The sequence below is a fragment of the Pyxicephalus adspersus genome, chromosome 1 (assembly GCF_032062135.1).
Source record: "Pyxicephalus adspersus chromosome 1, UCB_Pads_2.0, whole genome shotgun sequence".
NCBI lineage: Eukaryota > Metazoa > Chordata > Amphibia > Anura > Pyxicephalidae > Pyxicephalus > Pyxicephalus adspersus.
Window position 1 is genome coordinate 130,854,040 of NC_092858.1, and position 15,225 is coordinate 130,869,264.

General features: G+C 34.1%; 1 protein-coding gene across 1 annotated transcript in view; it reads left to right on the forward strand.

Annotated features, from left to right (window-relative positions):
• Window positions 1-14,345, forward strand: part of ANOS1 (anosmin 1) — a 106,759-nt gene extending 92,414 nt beyond the window's left edge. The window contains exons 10-14 of the mRNA XM_072427389.1: window positions 1,910-1,998; window positions 6,327-6,498; window positions 9,920-10,140; window positions 10,304-10,445; window positions 13,341-14,345. Coding sequence (XP_072283490.1) covers window positions 1,910-1,998; window positions 6,327-6,498; window positions 9,920-10,140; window positions 10,304-10,445; window positions 13,341-13,399 — 683 coding nt within the window. The 3' untranslated portion in view covers window positions 13,400-14,345. The remainder of the gene's footprint in view (window positions 1-1,909; window positions 1,999-6,326; window positions 6,499-9,919; window positions 10,141-10,303; window positions 10,446-13,340) is intronic.
• The last annotated feature ends 880 nt before the right edge of the window (window positions 14,346-15,225 follow it).

Consider the following 15,225-nt stretch of genomic DNA (forward strand, 5'->3'; position numbering starts at 1 on the left):
GGAATGCTTGTATTTCTGAAAATTATGTAAGAGGCAGATGGATACGTCAAATATTACTTTGCTACATAGGTTTGCTGTAATGCAAACTAGATGGTAAAAACATTTCAAAAGTTGCTTTGAAGATCTGAAATGTGGTTGAGCTCTACTGAGATTGGGTGACAACAACTAAAGTAGTAAAAGAACATAGAAAATAAGAACATAAGTAAATGAATCGTTAATTTTCCATCTTTTGTACAATATTGCTGCAAGCTGCCTATTCTGTCAGTGGTCAATTAAGTTCCACTTAACTGGTCAGAATCATATATATGTTACCATCTGTTATGAACAGATGCTTCATAAAATATGCTAATAAATCAATTTAAAGAATATAAGCATTATAGATAAAATATGAAGTACAAAATGGACACGTAGCTTAGTAAAGACTGCTACCTGTAATGCTATGCTACCTTTGAATACTTTATGCTTTCCTTGTGCAGAGGAAATTTAAAGCCTAGATCTTGCCTAACCTGATTTATTGTAGGCACTGACAAAGTAGGAAAGGGTTAGAACCATTTGCCAGTCATTTTGGTGCTTCCTAGTATATTGGGAAGTCTAGCAAAGTTTTAGAACCTTTGCCAGGCTTTAATTGCCTAAATTTAGTGTAGACCTAGTGTAGAAATATTAGTTAGCTTAAAGTTATGGGGGTAGAACCAGGGTTTTTCTGTGGGTGCACAAAAGGATATAGGAAGCTGTTAGTAACTGACACTTTGTGAACCCTTTCAGAGCATAGATATCATTTTGGGCTGACGATAGTCATTAGACAGGCTTCTTCTTTGAACAGTATCTGAATACCTACTTTGTTTAGATTTCCTTAACATACAAGATGGTCAAGCCTTAAGACCTCTCCTACATTCACATATGGACCAAACCTGCGAACACTTCAAAGCTGTATTACATTACTAATGATTGTCATACTTTTATATTTATGATAGATTTACACATTGCAGGGTTAATTTAAATCAAAGTACAAAGTTGTTGAATAGTTTATTCAAAGCTGATTTCAAATATACAGCTTGGCAGTAAATTTCCTGTCTTTGTACATTTTTTTTAACTAATAATTTATGTGATGAGTGCATTAGATTTGACCTAAATAATGTATTGATTTTCAGCGTAATCTTAGGTTAACAGATTTATGAAAACTTGTCTTTAATTAGTTGTATATGTCTGGTCTGGTTTTGATTTTATTACATGTAGGTTCCATTTACTACAAAATGTGGTTGGAGGTGTATAATATATGGGGTATAAGCTTACTTATGATTTTGCACACTTGCACAAATACACATATAGTCATTCTTTTGAGAAAGACGGAGAATACCAAATTGTTGCCATCTGCTCCTGTTTTTGACCAGCAGGTTTATCTGCTATATATATATGTTTAAATATATATTATATTGTTTCTCTGTGCTTCCTTTAACAATGCCCATTCTAATGAGTCTGAGATTATGTTCTCTTATACTATCTTGAGGGTTTCATCCAAAAACGGTCCTGTGCACTTCTGGGTGACATAGGTGGTGTTCCCCTGCTTTCTGGCACAAGCTGTGGGCTCCTCGTGAGGTCCTCATTAGGAGGGGTCATTCTTACACTTGAAAAATAAGCCAGTATTTAGTGTGCAATACCAGCGCACCCAATCAGGTTCAAGTATGTGTTTTTAATTCCTCTTCCTCATCCTTATCTGAAACTCTCAGTTTTTAACAGTGGGTTAGCATCAAATCTTTTGTCAAATGTACATTACTTTGTCCTTGCTTGGAAGATTTCTTTTTTTTTTTTCTCTTCCTGTGCTTTAAAGTTATTACTGTAAAAACATAATAATCAAATTATTATTATTATAAAACATATCTGTTATTTTTATTTTAATTCTTTTTTTATTTAGATCCTCTTATGGGACTTTACAACGTACAATGGAATCCTGAATCATGTACACATAATGAAACCAAAGGGCCTGAGAAAGCAATAACTCAAGTAAGTAACTGGTGGTGTCCAATATAGATACCAAACCAAAACTTTAATGTGAACAACTCAAAAAATATAAATATGCAATCTTGAATGATTAAACTTTTAAGGTGTTTTGAATTTGCTCCCTGTTGAAGAATTTTTCTTTGGTAACTCTCAAAGAGATCTGCAAGCTGCTGCTCTGTCAAGTGCTTGACATCATGCTTGTAGGACACGCTACCTCTTCATTTCTGAAAAAGGGAAATGGACCTGAACTCTATATACTTCTAGGTCAAGTGAAAGCTGGAAGCAGTCTTTATCTTACCATAATTATAATTTTCAAAGTGGTGTTGTGCTACTAGCACCTTCTTTGCTTTCTGTTTCACCCAAAATGAGACACCCACTGTGACTACAGAAAGCTGTTTGCTGTCCGATGACAATGCTGTTCATTATGACCTCAATTCAGGGTATTAGGGGACTATTCATGTCTATCTCAAAATTTTGACTTGTGCTCTCATTGTTGGGTTAGGCAGAGACATATGAACACCTTTAGCTGTACTGTGCTGCAAACTAGTTCAGTTGAAGGGCTTTTTGATTCCTTTAACCCCTTCTCAGCATACCTTTCAAGATAACTTTCTAACCTTGGACAAAAAAAAAACAGGTTGTATAAAACACCACTAAAGAAAAGATTGTTTAACTATTCGGCCTTACAATATTAGAATTTCCAGAAACATTAGAAATAATTTATTAAATGATAAAAGGTTCTTCACTTATTAAAATGAATTATCACTCATTAGCGATAAGTCACTTAACTTAGTTGTTGTGTTCAAAATTCACTATGCAAAGAAAACCCAATAAAAAATATTTTTTTTTTTGTTTCACATGGTTAAATGGCTGGAGGTATGAGAGCTTCATCACAATAATTAAGCTAAAACTATTAACTCTTGCAGAGGGATACTTCCTTCACCTAGCCTAAACATTATAAGTAAATAATTTCCAATATGTTACAACTTACTGAATATGAAAATGATGATGAATAACACTCCCTTATTTACATAGCATTGTAGAGGCAATGTTAGTGTATCCTCAGCTGGCCTCCTATGCTGGTTATAATACCCTAGTTGTTTTGCTTGGATGAACATTTACATTCACAATGTACTACAGACCAGCTCTCATCATGTCATGGGAATTTTGCTTTCTGTTAGAAGTTACTTTGATGCAGTGCAGTCCAGGTGATTCACAACACACAGCTTGAGCTGCCAGCCTTTGGAGATCGTTTTAATAGCCACCCACAGTGTAAACAGTTCTATAGTATGATATATTGATGCAAAGTAAATACTTAGACTGCACAAACAATACAAGTTCAGTCAATGTGCCGGAATTGTGTTGTAAGCACCATACTGAAACTACTTAATAACAGGTTCTTAATCATCTAGCAAGGATATAGCAGACAGTGTACTTTGAATTATATGCAAAATACAATAAATGTTGTACTAAATTTATTAGGTTGAACATGTTTTAGGATAAGTATAAATGAGAAGATATGTAATGCAAACTTTTCATTCTGCTCTTGTTAGAGCAGGATGTTCCTTCTAGGAATGATTCCCATCTGTTGAAACTAATGAAGTGTTATTATGGCTTATGTTTTTCTATGAATTAAAGAGAGTAATGTATATAGGGCCTGATTTACTAAAGGTCTCCAAGACTGGAGAAGATAGACTATCCTGGGTGAACCTGGGTGATCCAACTGGAACTGATTTATTAAAATAAATGCTATTATTTGGCAAATGTTTTCTATCCTATACTAAATTTATTCCAGTTTTGTTGGGTCACCGATGTTTTACCATTATAGTATATCTTCTCCAGCCTTGGAGAGCTTTGATAAATCAGGCCTATTCATTTGCCCATGTGGCTGGTCTTGGTGAGAATGCTGGTCAACAGGTGTTTTGAGCCGTACAGTTTTTTTTATTGCATGTCTAAATAAATTACAATTCTTTACATAAACAATTACATTTTTTTAAATATTATACTTGTTGTATAACGTGTGGCATCATGTAGTCTCCATCACACATCTCCATCATATCAGCAGCCGGGCATAGTAATGGTCCAGGATATCCCATGTTGCCTCAAATTTAACCACAGTAACTTGGAAGTATTTTTATTCATGTACTAGTGATTTATATAATAGTAAAAAGCAGACCTCATAATTGTGTGGCAGCCTATAGCCATCCAATTTCAAAACCTCACAAATCCTAGATAGAATTGGTTGCTGTACAAGTACATTGCTACTATCGGAGTAGAAAAATAAAACCCATCGGAATAGATAATAAAACCATTGAAAAAATCCCAGTAGCGTACTCTGTGTAGAGCATTTGAGATCTATGTTTTTGGCCAAGGCAGAACTCGTTAAACTCCTAAAGAAGCTTTACTGTACATTTTTGGGTAAATTTCTTTTGTTGTTCAAAGAAATACTGAGATAATAGTCTTTTGTTCCCATGATAAAGGTGATACAGGGACCAATCTGCAATATATATAATAAGGGAATAAGCATTTGTGTGATTCATACCATACTGTTCCTTGTACAGTTGAACTCATTTGAAACAACTAAAGCAAATGAAAATGGAGATATTACCTACAGCAACCATTTCAGTTATCATTTTTTAGTACAGGTTGGTGATGGGATTTGTTGCTTTAGACATGACTGCTGTTTGCTTCAGCTGTTAGATCTATAAATACATTCTCCAAGTCCAACTTTTTCCCATTGTAAGTCATAAACGTGAAATAGATGACTTGCTTAAAAAAGCCGAAAACTTTGTTTTGTGATTTTGAAATAAAGAGGATATTAGTAACTCTAGAAAATGTCTATTTAAAACTTTAAAAATCAAAAAAGTTGCATTGACACCCATTTCTGCAACCGGTCCAGTAGACTGATTTCCAATGGCAAAAAAAACAGAAGACAACAGGATACATGTCAGCAACCACTTGACAGAATATTTGATGTGTAGTTTATATGAACAATGGCAGGTTGTTTTCATTTAGCCAAGAGATGTCCAACATTTACTTGCAAGGCATTACCACTATAGGAAAGATTTACAAAGCCTGGGTTCCCTGCATTTTATATGTGTTCCAGGTGTTGGCAGCACACTGACTTAAAAAATGAAGCATGGACCATTTCACAATACAAGGCAGTGTACTGCTTTACTATACATTGTAGTATACTGCAATCCTGGTCTGTTGGCAAGATGTGCTGGGGTGCCTTTTCATGCATCTGCTACAGCCATGTAGTTAAAAAACACCTTTGCAAAAAAGGCATTTAGCAACAGACAAATAATACTTTTAGAAGAAAGCTATGTAGCCTCCAAAAGCAATCAATTTTAGGTTATGCAGAGGTAGTAGTGAAATAGAAAATATTTTTTAAGATATTGAAAAAAATTACGAAACTTTTTGTTTTAGAAGAAAGCAAAGTTCACTGCTGCCATTCAAGTTCATTACCGAGATTGGAAAAAGACCTTGCCAGGTCACACCATCTTCTGTTGAAGATATAAAGGACAGGCAGATGGCACACCTGTCACTGTTAGCATCTGGTGTGCCCAGCTGGTATTGTTCAGGCATAAGGACAGACTTTATTTTAAAAAACGATAAAGCGTAACAGCACACTAGCTAATATTTAGAACATCATCCTAATCCAAAACTGTTATTGATTCCAAATTATTGGTATTCTTAACTGGACAGTAATTTCTCCTAGTTTGCATTATTTATAAAATAGTGTTGTGCTCAGCTACATTTTATTATTTAAAGGGACTTATTTTTACAGACCATTTATTTCAAATCATTTTAAGAATATATATGTGTGTAACATATTTTATGCATGATATATGCTGTTAAAATCTGGTGGATTTTGGCATCTTGGATGTGATATCAGCTGTCCCGGTTGACTCAGAACCATCACTCATGTAAGACTCTAATATTGCCCCTCACTCCTCTTGCAGCTACAATAAATATTTTGTGTGGAGATTAAGATGAGTTTTGGCAGCGCAGACAGTAAATAGGACCATTTTTAAGGGAAGAAGGGTAGCTTTTTATGGAATTGATTCTTTAACCTGACCTGAGGCTGACCTGGAGAACTGATTTTTTTGGATGAAGTCAAATGCTTGCTCATCAGCGCTCAAGTTCATAAATACTACTTATGGAAAAAACTAAAGATAAATGTTTTATTGCTTGATCTTTCTGTTTTATCTGTATTTTTTTACATTGGTGACAGTGTCTCACAGTGTCTCTAAGTTTGTTAAAGTTCATATGATGCTAATAATAATGGTCACCATCACTTCATCTGTCACCTTTTTATTATTTTTATCCAGGACCACCACATAATACTACCAGCTCTAATGTTTTCCTGCAAATACAAAGTTACAGTACAACCAGCCAGATCTAAAGGCCATCTAAAGGCTGAAAGTATTTTCTTCACAACTCCTCCCTGTTCAGCGCTGAAAGGCAAAAACCACAAACACATCAACTGTCCAACCGATGGAGGTAAGAATGATCTTGGCCATGTACTCTGAAAGAAGCCAACTTCTATAGTTTACATTCTGCGTGTTGGCAAGCTGCTGTCTTTGGCTTACAAGTCATTATGTTTAATTAGGAGTAAGATCAATGAACAGTATGTGATTGGTGTTCAAAAGTTGTTTTTGTGCTCTCTCAATGTTATATCTCAGGTGTGTGATTAACCAGGGTTCAGCTTGTACTTCATAAATCTAAATGATCACAGGCGCCCATTTAGTGCAGCATGTCTGAGTTTTCTCAGGACACTTCCAGATTTTACTACTGATAGTATTTTATAAAGCTTTTTTTCTATATTTCTGGCTATGTATATTTTAGCAGTAAAGGAACTATTTGGAATAGATTTTTGTTCTATTCAAACAATATTCTGAAATAATATATTAAGATTGTAAGCATAAAAGCATAAATTAACAGAGAATATTTTAAGCATATTCATTTTGTCTATTAATAATTTCATTTTTAATGTCTATGGAGAAACAAAAACACCTGGCCGTTACTACAGTTGATTTTTGTATTACAAAATAAACTCATGTAACTTTGATGTTCTTGGAAACGATTCCCATGTATCATAATGGAATGTAAACTCTTCAAGGTAGAGCTTTTTGGGTCAACCAAGTTACTTACATTGCAAAACATTTCCAATTGATGTTTTATAACTTAAAGACTTAGAACAAATAGAAGCTTTCTTTGTGTAGAGTGAAGTGTTGAAGTTCATTTAGCAGTCTTTCATACTCTATTGCTTTTACAAAGATTTAGCATTGAAGTTTACTGTAATTCAGTGAAATGTTTGTGAAGTCTTGCCAGGCATTGGTACAAGCTTTCATTGTTGGAGTATCTGCACTTAGTCAACAGTCAATTTCAGGAAGAGTTAACCTATTAAAAAAATGAAAAGCCTTCAAAACATTTATGCTACATAGTATTCTTAAAAATGCAAATTTTAATAATTTCCAGACCCTGTTGAAAATAAACAGTCCTTTACTTTTTATTATTTATATGGATTTTTTAGCTTTTGTATTTTCTTGAATTACATTTTTAAATGACCCAGTTTTAAAATAATGGCCTAGATTGTTTATCTAAAAGATTTTGTGAGCACTCAATTCTCTGTGATAAGGTTGCTATTGTCACAGTGGTGTGTATTAAGCTACGTACACACTTGCAATAGTTCTTGCCTGATAATCGGTTCAGGGCTGATATCAGATGAGAATCTGACGTGTGTACAGCGTGCGTTGTTCATTGTCTGAACGACCGTCCTGGCAGGTCCACGGGCGATGAACGTCGAATGATCGTAATGCACCCATTGCATAGAGCAGAACGCTGCTGTATGTACAGCACTCGTTCATGCATCGTGCAATAATAGTTGTTGGAAAGGATCATGAAAGATCCTTTCCAACGACTATAATTGCAAGTGTGTTTGCAGCTAAAGAAACAACGGGATTCCTAAAAAAGTGCTGCTACAAGCAAGAAAGTAGAAATATAGAAATATGCCTCACCTTGCTGGTATACTCTCTTTGAGGCACTTTATTAGTCAAAGACGCCATGCTGTATATCGCCTGGTATCCCGTTATTAGAAAATTAGGTACATTTTTCATTGAACTTTTTGTAAAATACTCTCTGTAGTAAAGTCTGCAGAATGTACAATTATTTTGTTTTCGAAAATCATTTCATTTTGATTTAAAATGTTAAAAAATGTGTCTACTGGATGTGCAGGTAAAATACATTTGCTGTGATATAAATGGAGCAAATGTGATGGTATCCTACCTTCCTTAACTGGTGCTGTTCTTCCTTTAGAGGAGGAACAGCATCTACCTGGCCAGGATCAACATGCCACTTCCAGGAACCGTGCTACAACCCCATTGAAATGACATTGCAATTGCTTACACAAAGGGACTGCCTACTGCTCCCATACAGTTGAATGCTTGTGAGCATAGTTGAGTGAAAAACTCTTTAAGAGTGATCCACACATATTACCCAGTGTATGTTTTCCTACTGCAGCCCTTAGCAAGCCATAAAGAAAGGGACCTTTAAACCCTACACTTCTGAACATATATAAAAGCATAATCCACTCCTACAACTTAACTAATAATGTTCTTAATACTCATAGGATAACTTACTGAGCAACGTTTAAAGGGGTATATTGATTTACAAATTTTTTTTTGGAAAAGCACTATGTATGCATGAGGCAAAGTAAATCATTTTGCGCATCATTAGTTCCAAGATGGTGAAAAAAAAGTTGAAACATTTACCTATAAGCCGCTCAAATAGACAAATAATGCACATCAGTTCATGTGTTGAGGTGTATACTAATTTGAACTTTTACATGTATCTAAATTAGGGTTTCCTAATAAACAACATTCTGTAGTAGTATATTGCTCCCAGTTTAAACTCTGTGTAGGCTATAAATCTTCATCTGTAGATGTTTATATATTCATGCATAGTTGAAATAAACTCAGTCTGTATATGCATTATTTATTAGGTACCTCCATGGTTTTTCAAATTAGCATACTGAATGTATTTAGACTGCATACAAACTAGGTCAGCAGATCTGCCCTTGAATACAAAATAAAATGTTATTAGCAAAACTAGTTAATATGTTGTTATGTTTTTTACATTTATTGTTTTAGTAATAGAAATTGGCAAACCATGCACAGAAATGATTGAGAATGGTCACTTCATTTTCATTTTTTCTGCACAAATTATTTACACAACATGTAAACATGTTAAAGTTAACTATATTTAGAAATGCAGGTGTAGAAAAATAGATTTAATATGATCTGTGATAGTTTATTTAGAATGTATTAGTGATTGTCTTATATACCCATTATGATAATGTCAATAGCATGCAAACCTATACCTGTACACAGATCCATTTAAGTTGAAAATGTAAAATAATAAGGCCATTAATGAGCTGATTTTGGCACCAAAACTGGCCCAGTATAGTTTAACCTCAAGTTGCAATTTTACCAAAATGTCTTTGGCAAAGATCACACAATCTTTGTTTTTTTATATATGTACCAGTAGTCCTGCTGTGGCAGAATGCTGTTCACTTGGATTGGGGTATTGTATTGTCTATTATTATCCACAAAGAAAGATAATAGTAATATTGTTATAGCAAAGCCTGTAAGACAATATTTATGCTGTTAATAATCAGAACAATTTTGCTCTCTGTTTATGACAAAGTAATTACTAAAAGCCAGATGTCAGCACATATTCCCTCTAATGGTATAACTGCTTTAACAGTAACTGCAAAAGTCCTTGCGTTCCACAACTGAAATTACAGGATCATTTTTCTCCCTTCTTGAATATTACAACACAAAATTTTGTTGACAATATAAAGAGAAAATTCTTGCTGAACACTTAAATTCAAAGACTGCACTTGGACTTTTCTCCTCCACAGGACAAGTTGTCTCTAAAGTGTTGGCTAAACCTGAGAATCTGTCAGCTTCATTCAATGTAGAAGAAGGAAACATAACTGGACATTTTTCATGGAAACTTTCCAAAGTAAATCTTCACCAGCCTATGACAGGATTCCAGGTCACATGGGCAGAAGTTACTACAGAGAGCCGACAAAACAGCTTACCGAATAGCATCATTTCCCAGTCTCAAATATTGCCAGCGGTAAGATACTTGTAATATTTTTTACTATACAGATATATGTTTTCTTTAACTTTTTAATGCATTTTTTTATGTAGACTAGTTGAATGTAACATTTTATGCATGTGAATAAAAAACTGAATATTTAAGCACTGTTTATATAAAATAAACTGTCTTTTGCACACAGGACCATTATCTTTTGACTGTTCACAATCTTAGACCTTCAATGCTTTATCGATTGGAAGTCCAGGTATTAACAACAGGGGGAGAGGGTCCAGCAACAATAAAAACCTTCCGAACACCAGATGTCCTTCCATCGTTACCTCATAGTAAGTACTTAATTTTTTTTTTTTTTGGTTTAAAATATTTAATGTAAAAATTCTAAAAGCAGTATTCCAGTTTTCATAAATACATGGTCTTTTTTATACCATGGTCTTTTAATGCGGCTCTGAGTTTAATTCTGATCAAAGACAATAGGATTATTGCACTATGGTTTATATTTTTATAGATGTGTGAAAGTGGAAATCAACTACTATTCTCATTCTATTTGCCAGTATTATACACATAGGTTTAAGTAAAATGTGTCATTGCTTCATAATTTTATTATTTTGAGAGAAAACTTGAAACATTTTAATAAATAATTTTCAGAAAAATTCATATTGTAATCAACATGTTAGATTTGTTTTACTTTTGTTACAACATTTTTCATTTAGGGTTCTACCCAAGCTATGTTTTGCACTTACCACCAGCATTTACCATTTTCTTCACACCAGGAAACATTGCCGCTTGGGCAGCCTGTGGTAGCCCCATAGGGATTGAATGGGGGCTGTAGGGAGTGGTAGAAGTACCTGCTCAGAGTGCCAGTATAGTGTGATACAGACAATTTCCTCTTTTTATTTGGGCAGGGGCTACTAAGTAGGTGCCATGCTGTGTCTCCCTTATTGATAAAAAACCCTAAATAATCACAAATCTTTATTCCTGTAAAAAAAAATGTATACAAAACATGGTCCTCATTCTGTTCTTTCGTGCTGGCAGCCTTGGTATTTGTATTTTATTATGCTTGGATTCAACGTGTTAGCATTGCAGAGCTTTTTTATTTAGTTTATTTACCAAACATTTAAATACTTTTGTATATATGCTATTCAATGTGTCCTGTGTGACATCCCCCAAAAAGTCTGATTGTTGTTTTTGTTTGCATTTTTAGAAAAAAAAACACAAAACATTTAAAACATTTTGGAATGTAAAAACACTAGATAGTCAAAGTAAACAAAGTGTTTTTTAATTGGATGTACCATTATCTTGCACAGCTGCATAAAACTGTGCTATAATTGGTAATTAGGTCTAAAACTGTGTTTGTTGCTACATTCTTCCCTTTGGTTTACATTCTTTTCTGGGTAAAGAGAGTACTGTGCAACCAAGCAGGAATGATTGATACTAAGAATCACCTTTAATCTTTTCTTCTATTGCAGTGTTTGTTTGTTTGTGGTTAGTTTTCTACTGAGCTCAATTATATGGGTAAAAAGTAGCTTTACAGATTCATCCCACTTCTTAGATTGTAAACACCTTTGGACAGGGCCCTCTCCTCCTCCTGTGTTTTTGTTTTTTTTTTTGTCTGTCATTGGCAACCCATATTCACTGTATTACATATTTTTATTATTTTTATTATAATAAAGTATTTATATAGCACCAACATATTACGAAGCGCTGTACAAAGTCCATAGTCATGTCACTAACTGTCCCTTAAAGGGGCTCACATTCTAATGCCCCTACCATAGTCATATGTCTTTATCACAGTCTAGGGACAATTTTTGTGGGGAAGCCAACTAACCTAACTGCATGTTTATAAAGCTTAATATTAATAATAATAATAATAATAATAATAATAGGAAGAAGAAGAAGAACAACAACAACACTGCCTTTAGAATTGAAGTATATATAAAAATACGCAATTACTGCAACCTAGTACTCACCATTAGATTACTAAATCTATTTATTTTATTGGTGCAAGTACCTGAATTTGACTTGGTTTCAACCTGTTGTAATTCCCTGTAAAGCAGAACCTAAGAGAGGAAGGGACAAGACTGGGAGCCAAATCTGTTAAGTTGTTCTGTTTAGCTTAAAATAAACCAATATTCCAAGAAATATCTTCAGCTCTTTTTCCACCAACTCTATCACATTTATTGTAGTGAATTAGTGCCTTACCACAGCCTAGATGCCTAATTAGTTTATTATTTTTATTATGACCTTTACCGGCTTATTTTGACATTTTGTTAAGATCCTTTATGTTACCAATTCCATTTCATTTTGTGCCATTTTCAAATATGGTAACAATAATACAAATATTGCAAAACCATAGTTCTGCATGTACAGGAATGGTCTTCCCACCATTCTTTCTTTTTGATTGATTTTGTATATTGTCTCACCCATGCTCTGTTTATGCCCCTTTCACTCAGCTTTCACTCCCCATACTGACTATAGAATGATCAATCATGGACAACAATTCACTTAGGCATTATTCACTCCTAGAACTTCTTGCACAGGATACCTTTCTTATCTGAGGTTTGAAATGTAATGTTAATTCATTATTTTACAGACAACTGATGTCACCCAAGATAGGAAACAGGTATCAATCCATTCAATCATTTCTTTCATTTGAAGCAATTCACACAGTTAAATACAGTTACACATTACAGTGAAACTCTATGCATTATTACTTTTAACTACTAAATTATAATTTTCCTAAAGATGAACTGTGTAATTTGTTATGGTCACATTAATATAGCCATCCCATTAAAGCCTATACACAGAGAAGTGGTGGAAAGGGCACATTGGCAAGCCCAACTGCTGTGCTGGTTCTTAATAAATCAGTTTTTAAACATTTGACAACAGGCAGTACTCAAACGCTTAGTTCTGCCCCCTCTTTCTTCCCTTATGGGTGGCCGTGGCTGAGACATTACATGTCTTGGCTGTGGTCACAGTTCCTAGGCCTGAGGAAGTAGTAACCACACCTGCACCTCAGTCAAACTGTTGCAAATTAATGGTATCAAATTACCTTTATTACATAGGCATATTAATTTGGGTATTTCATTTTTTTTAATTTTTTGCTTTGTGATGTTATTTATGTTACTACCTTAACCATTAAATATCAAAATGTAATCTTTGATAATACCATACCAGTAGATGTATACAAGAGCCTAGATTTAATGATCTGATTTTCCCTGCAGGGCCACGCATGAAACAGCATCATCCTCATCACTTCAAGTCCTCAACAGATAAAATTTGAACAATTTCTTTTAGACTTCTATGAAATGAACATTGCATGACATAAAAACCCACCTAGAAGGACAATGCATCGTTTTCCCGAAGACATATCTAATTTAAAACAGGCAGCCATTTCTGCGTTTTTGTGTTCTGGACCTTCAGTGTGGCTTCTTCTCAAATCCCAGTATGCAACGTGTAGCATATATTGAAGGATAGATTTCAGCTACTTGTGTTGCTTTATTTTGTAATTTACATAGAGTGTAAAAAAAAGTGCTTTGTATAGCACTTTATTTTTTTCTGTGTACTTATTATTCATTGTAGGTATTGGTTTGTGAATAATATATTTTGTAAATACTGCTAGGTGTAACAACAAAAATAATTATAAAAGGAACAGGAAGGAGGCCACTATAAATGGTGAAAGCAATAAGATATGCAATAGCTGGAGACGCTTATAAGGTCAGTGAATGTGTGGCTGTTTCATGGATAGAAATCAGACCCATTCATTTTCTTGGGGGTACATTTGCCCATAAAATGACATACCTATCTTGTGCGTCCCCTGATTTCAAGACATCTACAGCTTTTGGTTCTTTTTCAAACTGCAAGGAGAAAGGAAACTCCCCACCGGTCATTCTCTGAACACCAGAGTTGCACAGAACACATATGGGATGCCTAGATCATAAAAATTTAGGTATACCGCTAAAACATTGAAGAGGAAGTTAAGATGTTGGCAGAAGAATGTGTTCTGTGATGTGTTGCCCCTTTTTAGTAATTATGTGTTTTCTGCCACTTTTCTTTTTATGCCATATATAAACCGCTGCCATTGCATATGTTTGCCTATTGTAACCTATAAAACATTTTTTGCAAAATGGTTGGCCAGATCTGTGGATGCAATGGGCATTTGCAATTTGTATCTGGTTGCACTGCCAGTCCCTAATCCTCTTTTTGTTGACTAATAATTTCCTGCATTATAAATAAAGGACATTTTTGGAAAGTGAATGACATACATTCACTCCAGAAAGGTGGGTGTTCCTAGATTAACCTAACCCTAGGCCCTTAGTTTTTGAAAACACACAGCAACAATTTTATGAACTTGGTAAAATAGAGTGGACAGTAGTAGCGGTGTGTAGCCACATTTTATTGCCAGCTCCTAGATGGGTGGCTGTATAGTTCATATCTGCACATTAAAAGCCAATGGATAAAAATGTTTATTCATTCTTGTTCTTTGTAATAGTTTATTACATTGCAAGACAAAATATGGTCACCATGTGATGCTTTTAAAAATTACTTTCTTATTTTATATGTCGTATACAGTGCTGAATCTGGTAGAATTGAAAATTATTTTACATTCAAATATATATTATAATATATATCTATATTTTTTTCTGAATTTCCCACGTCTTCCGATTGTTACTTTTACCTATCTTCTTAAATATTTCACTATGCTTTCCTAAAAAATTTTTCATACAGTTAATGCAAAGCCTTCAGAATAAGATAATCAACTCATTGGTAGTATATTGATTGGTAGACCATAGATTTCTAGTTTCATTTTTTTATTTTTCAACTTTGCATTGTGTTGAATGTAAAACAGAGCCCTCATTTATTTGTATATGTATGTAAAATAAGGCTTTTATGATGAATTCATAAACTTATAATGAGGCTTTTAAGTATTACTAAATACAAAATGTCAATTTGTATGCCCTTGCTTTCATCTATTTTTTATTTTTACTTTATATATTACTTTACTTGCCTATTACTTTGGATATGTACTTTTTTTATCTGTTACACAGCTTGGCCAACCATAATAGCCCTGTCTGGAAAATCAGGAAGCATTATTTTTCTCTGATACCT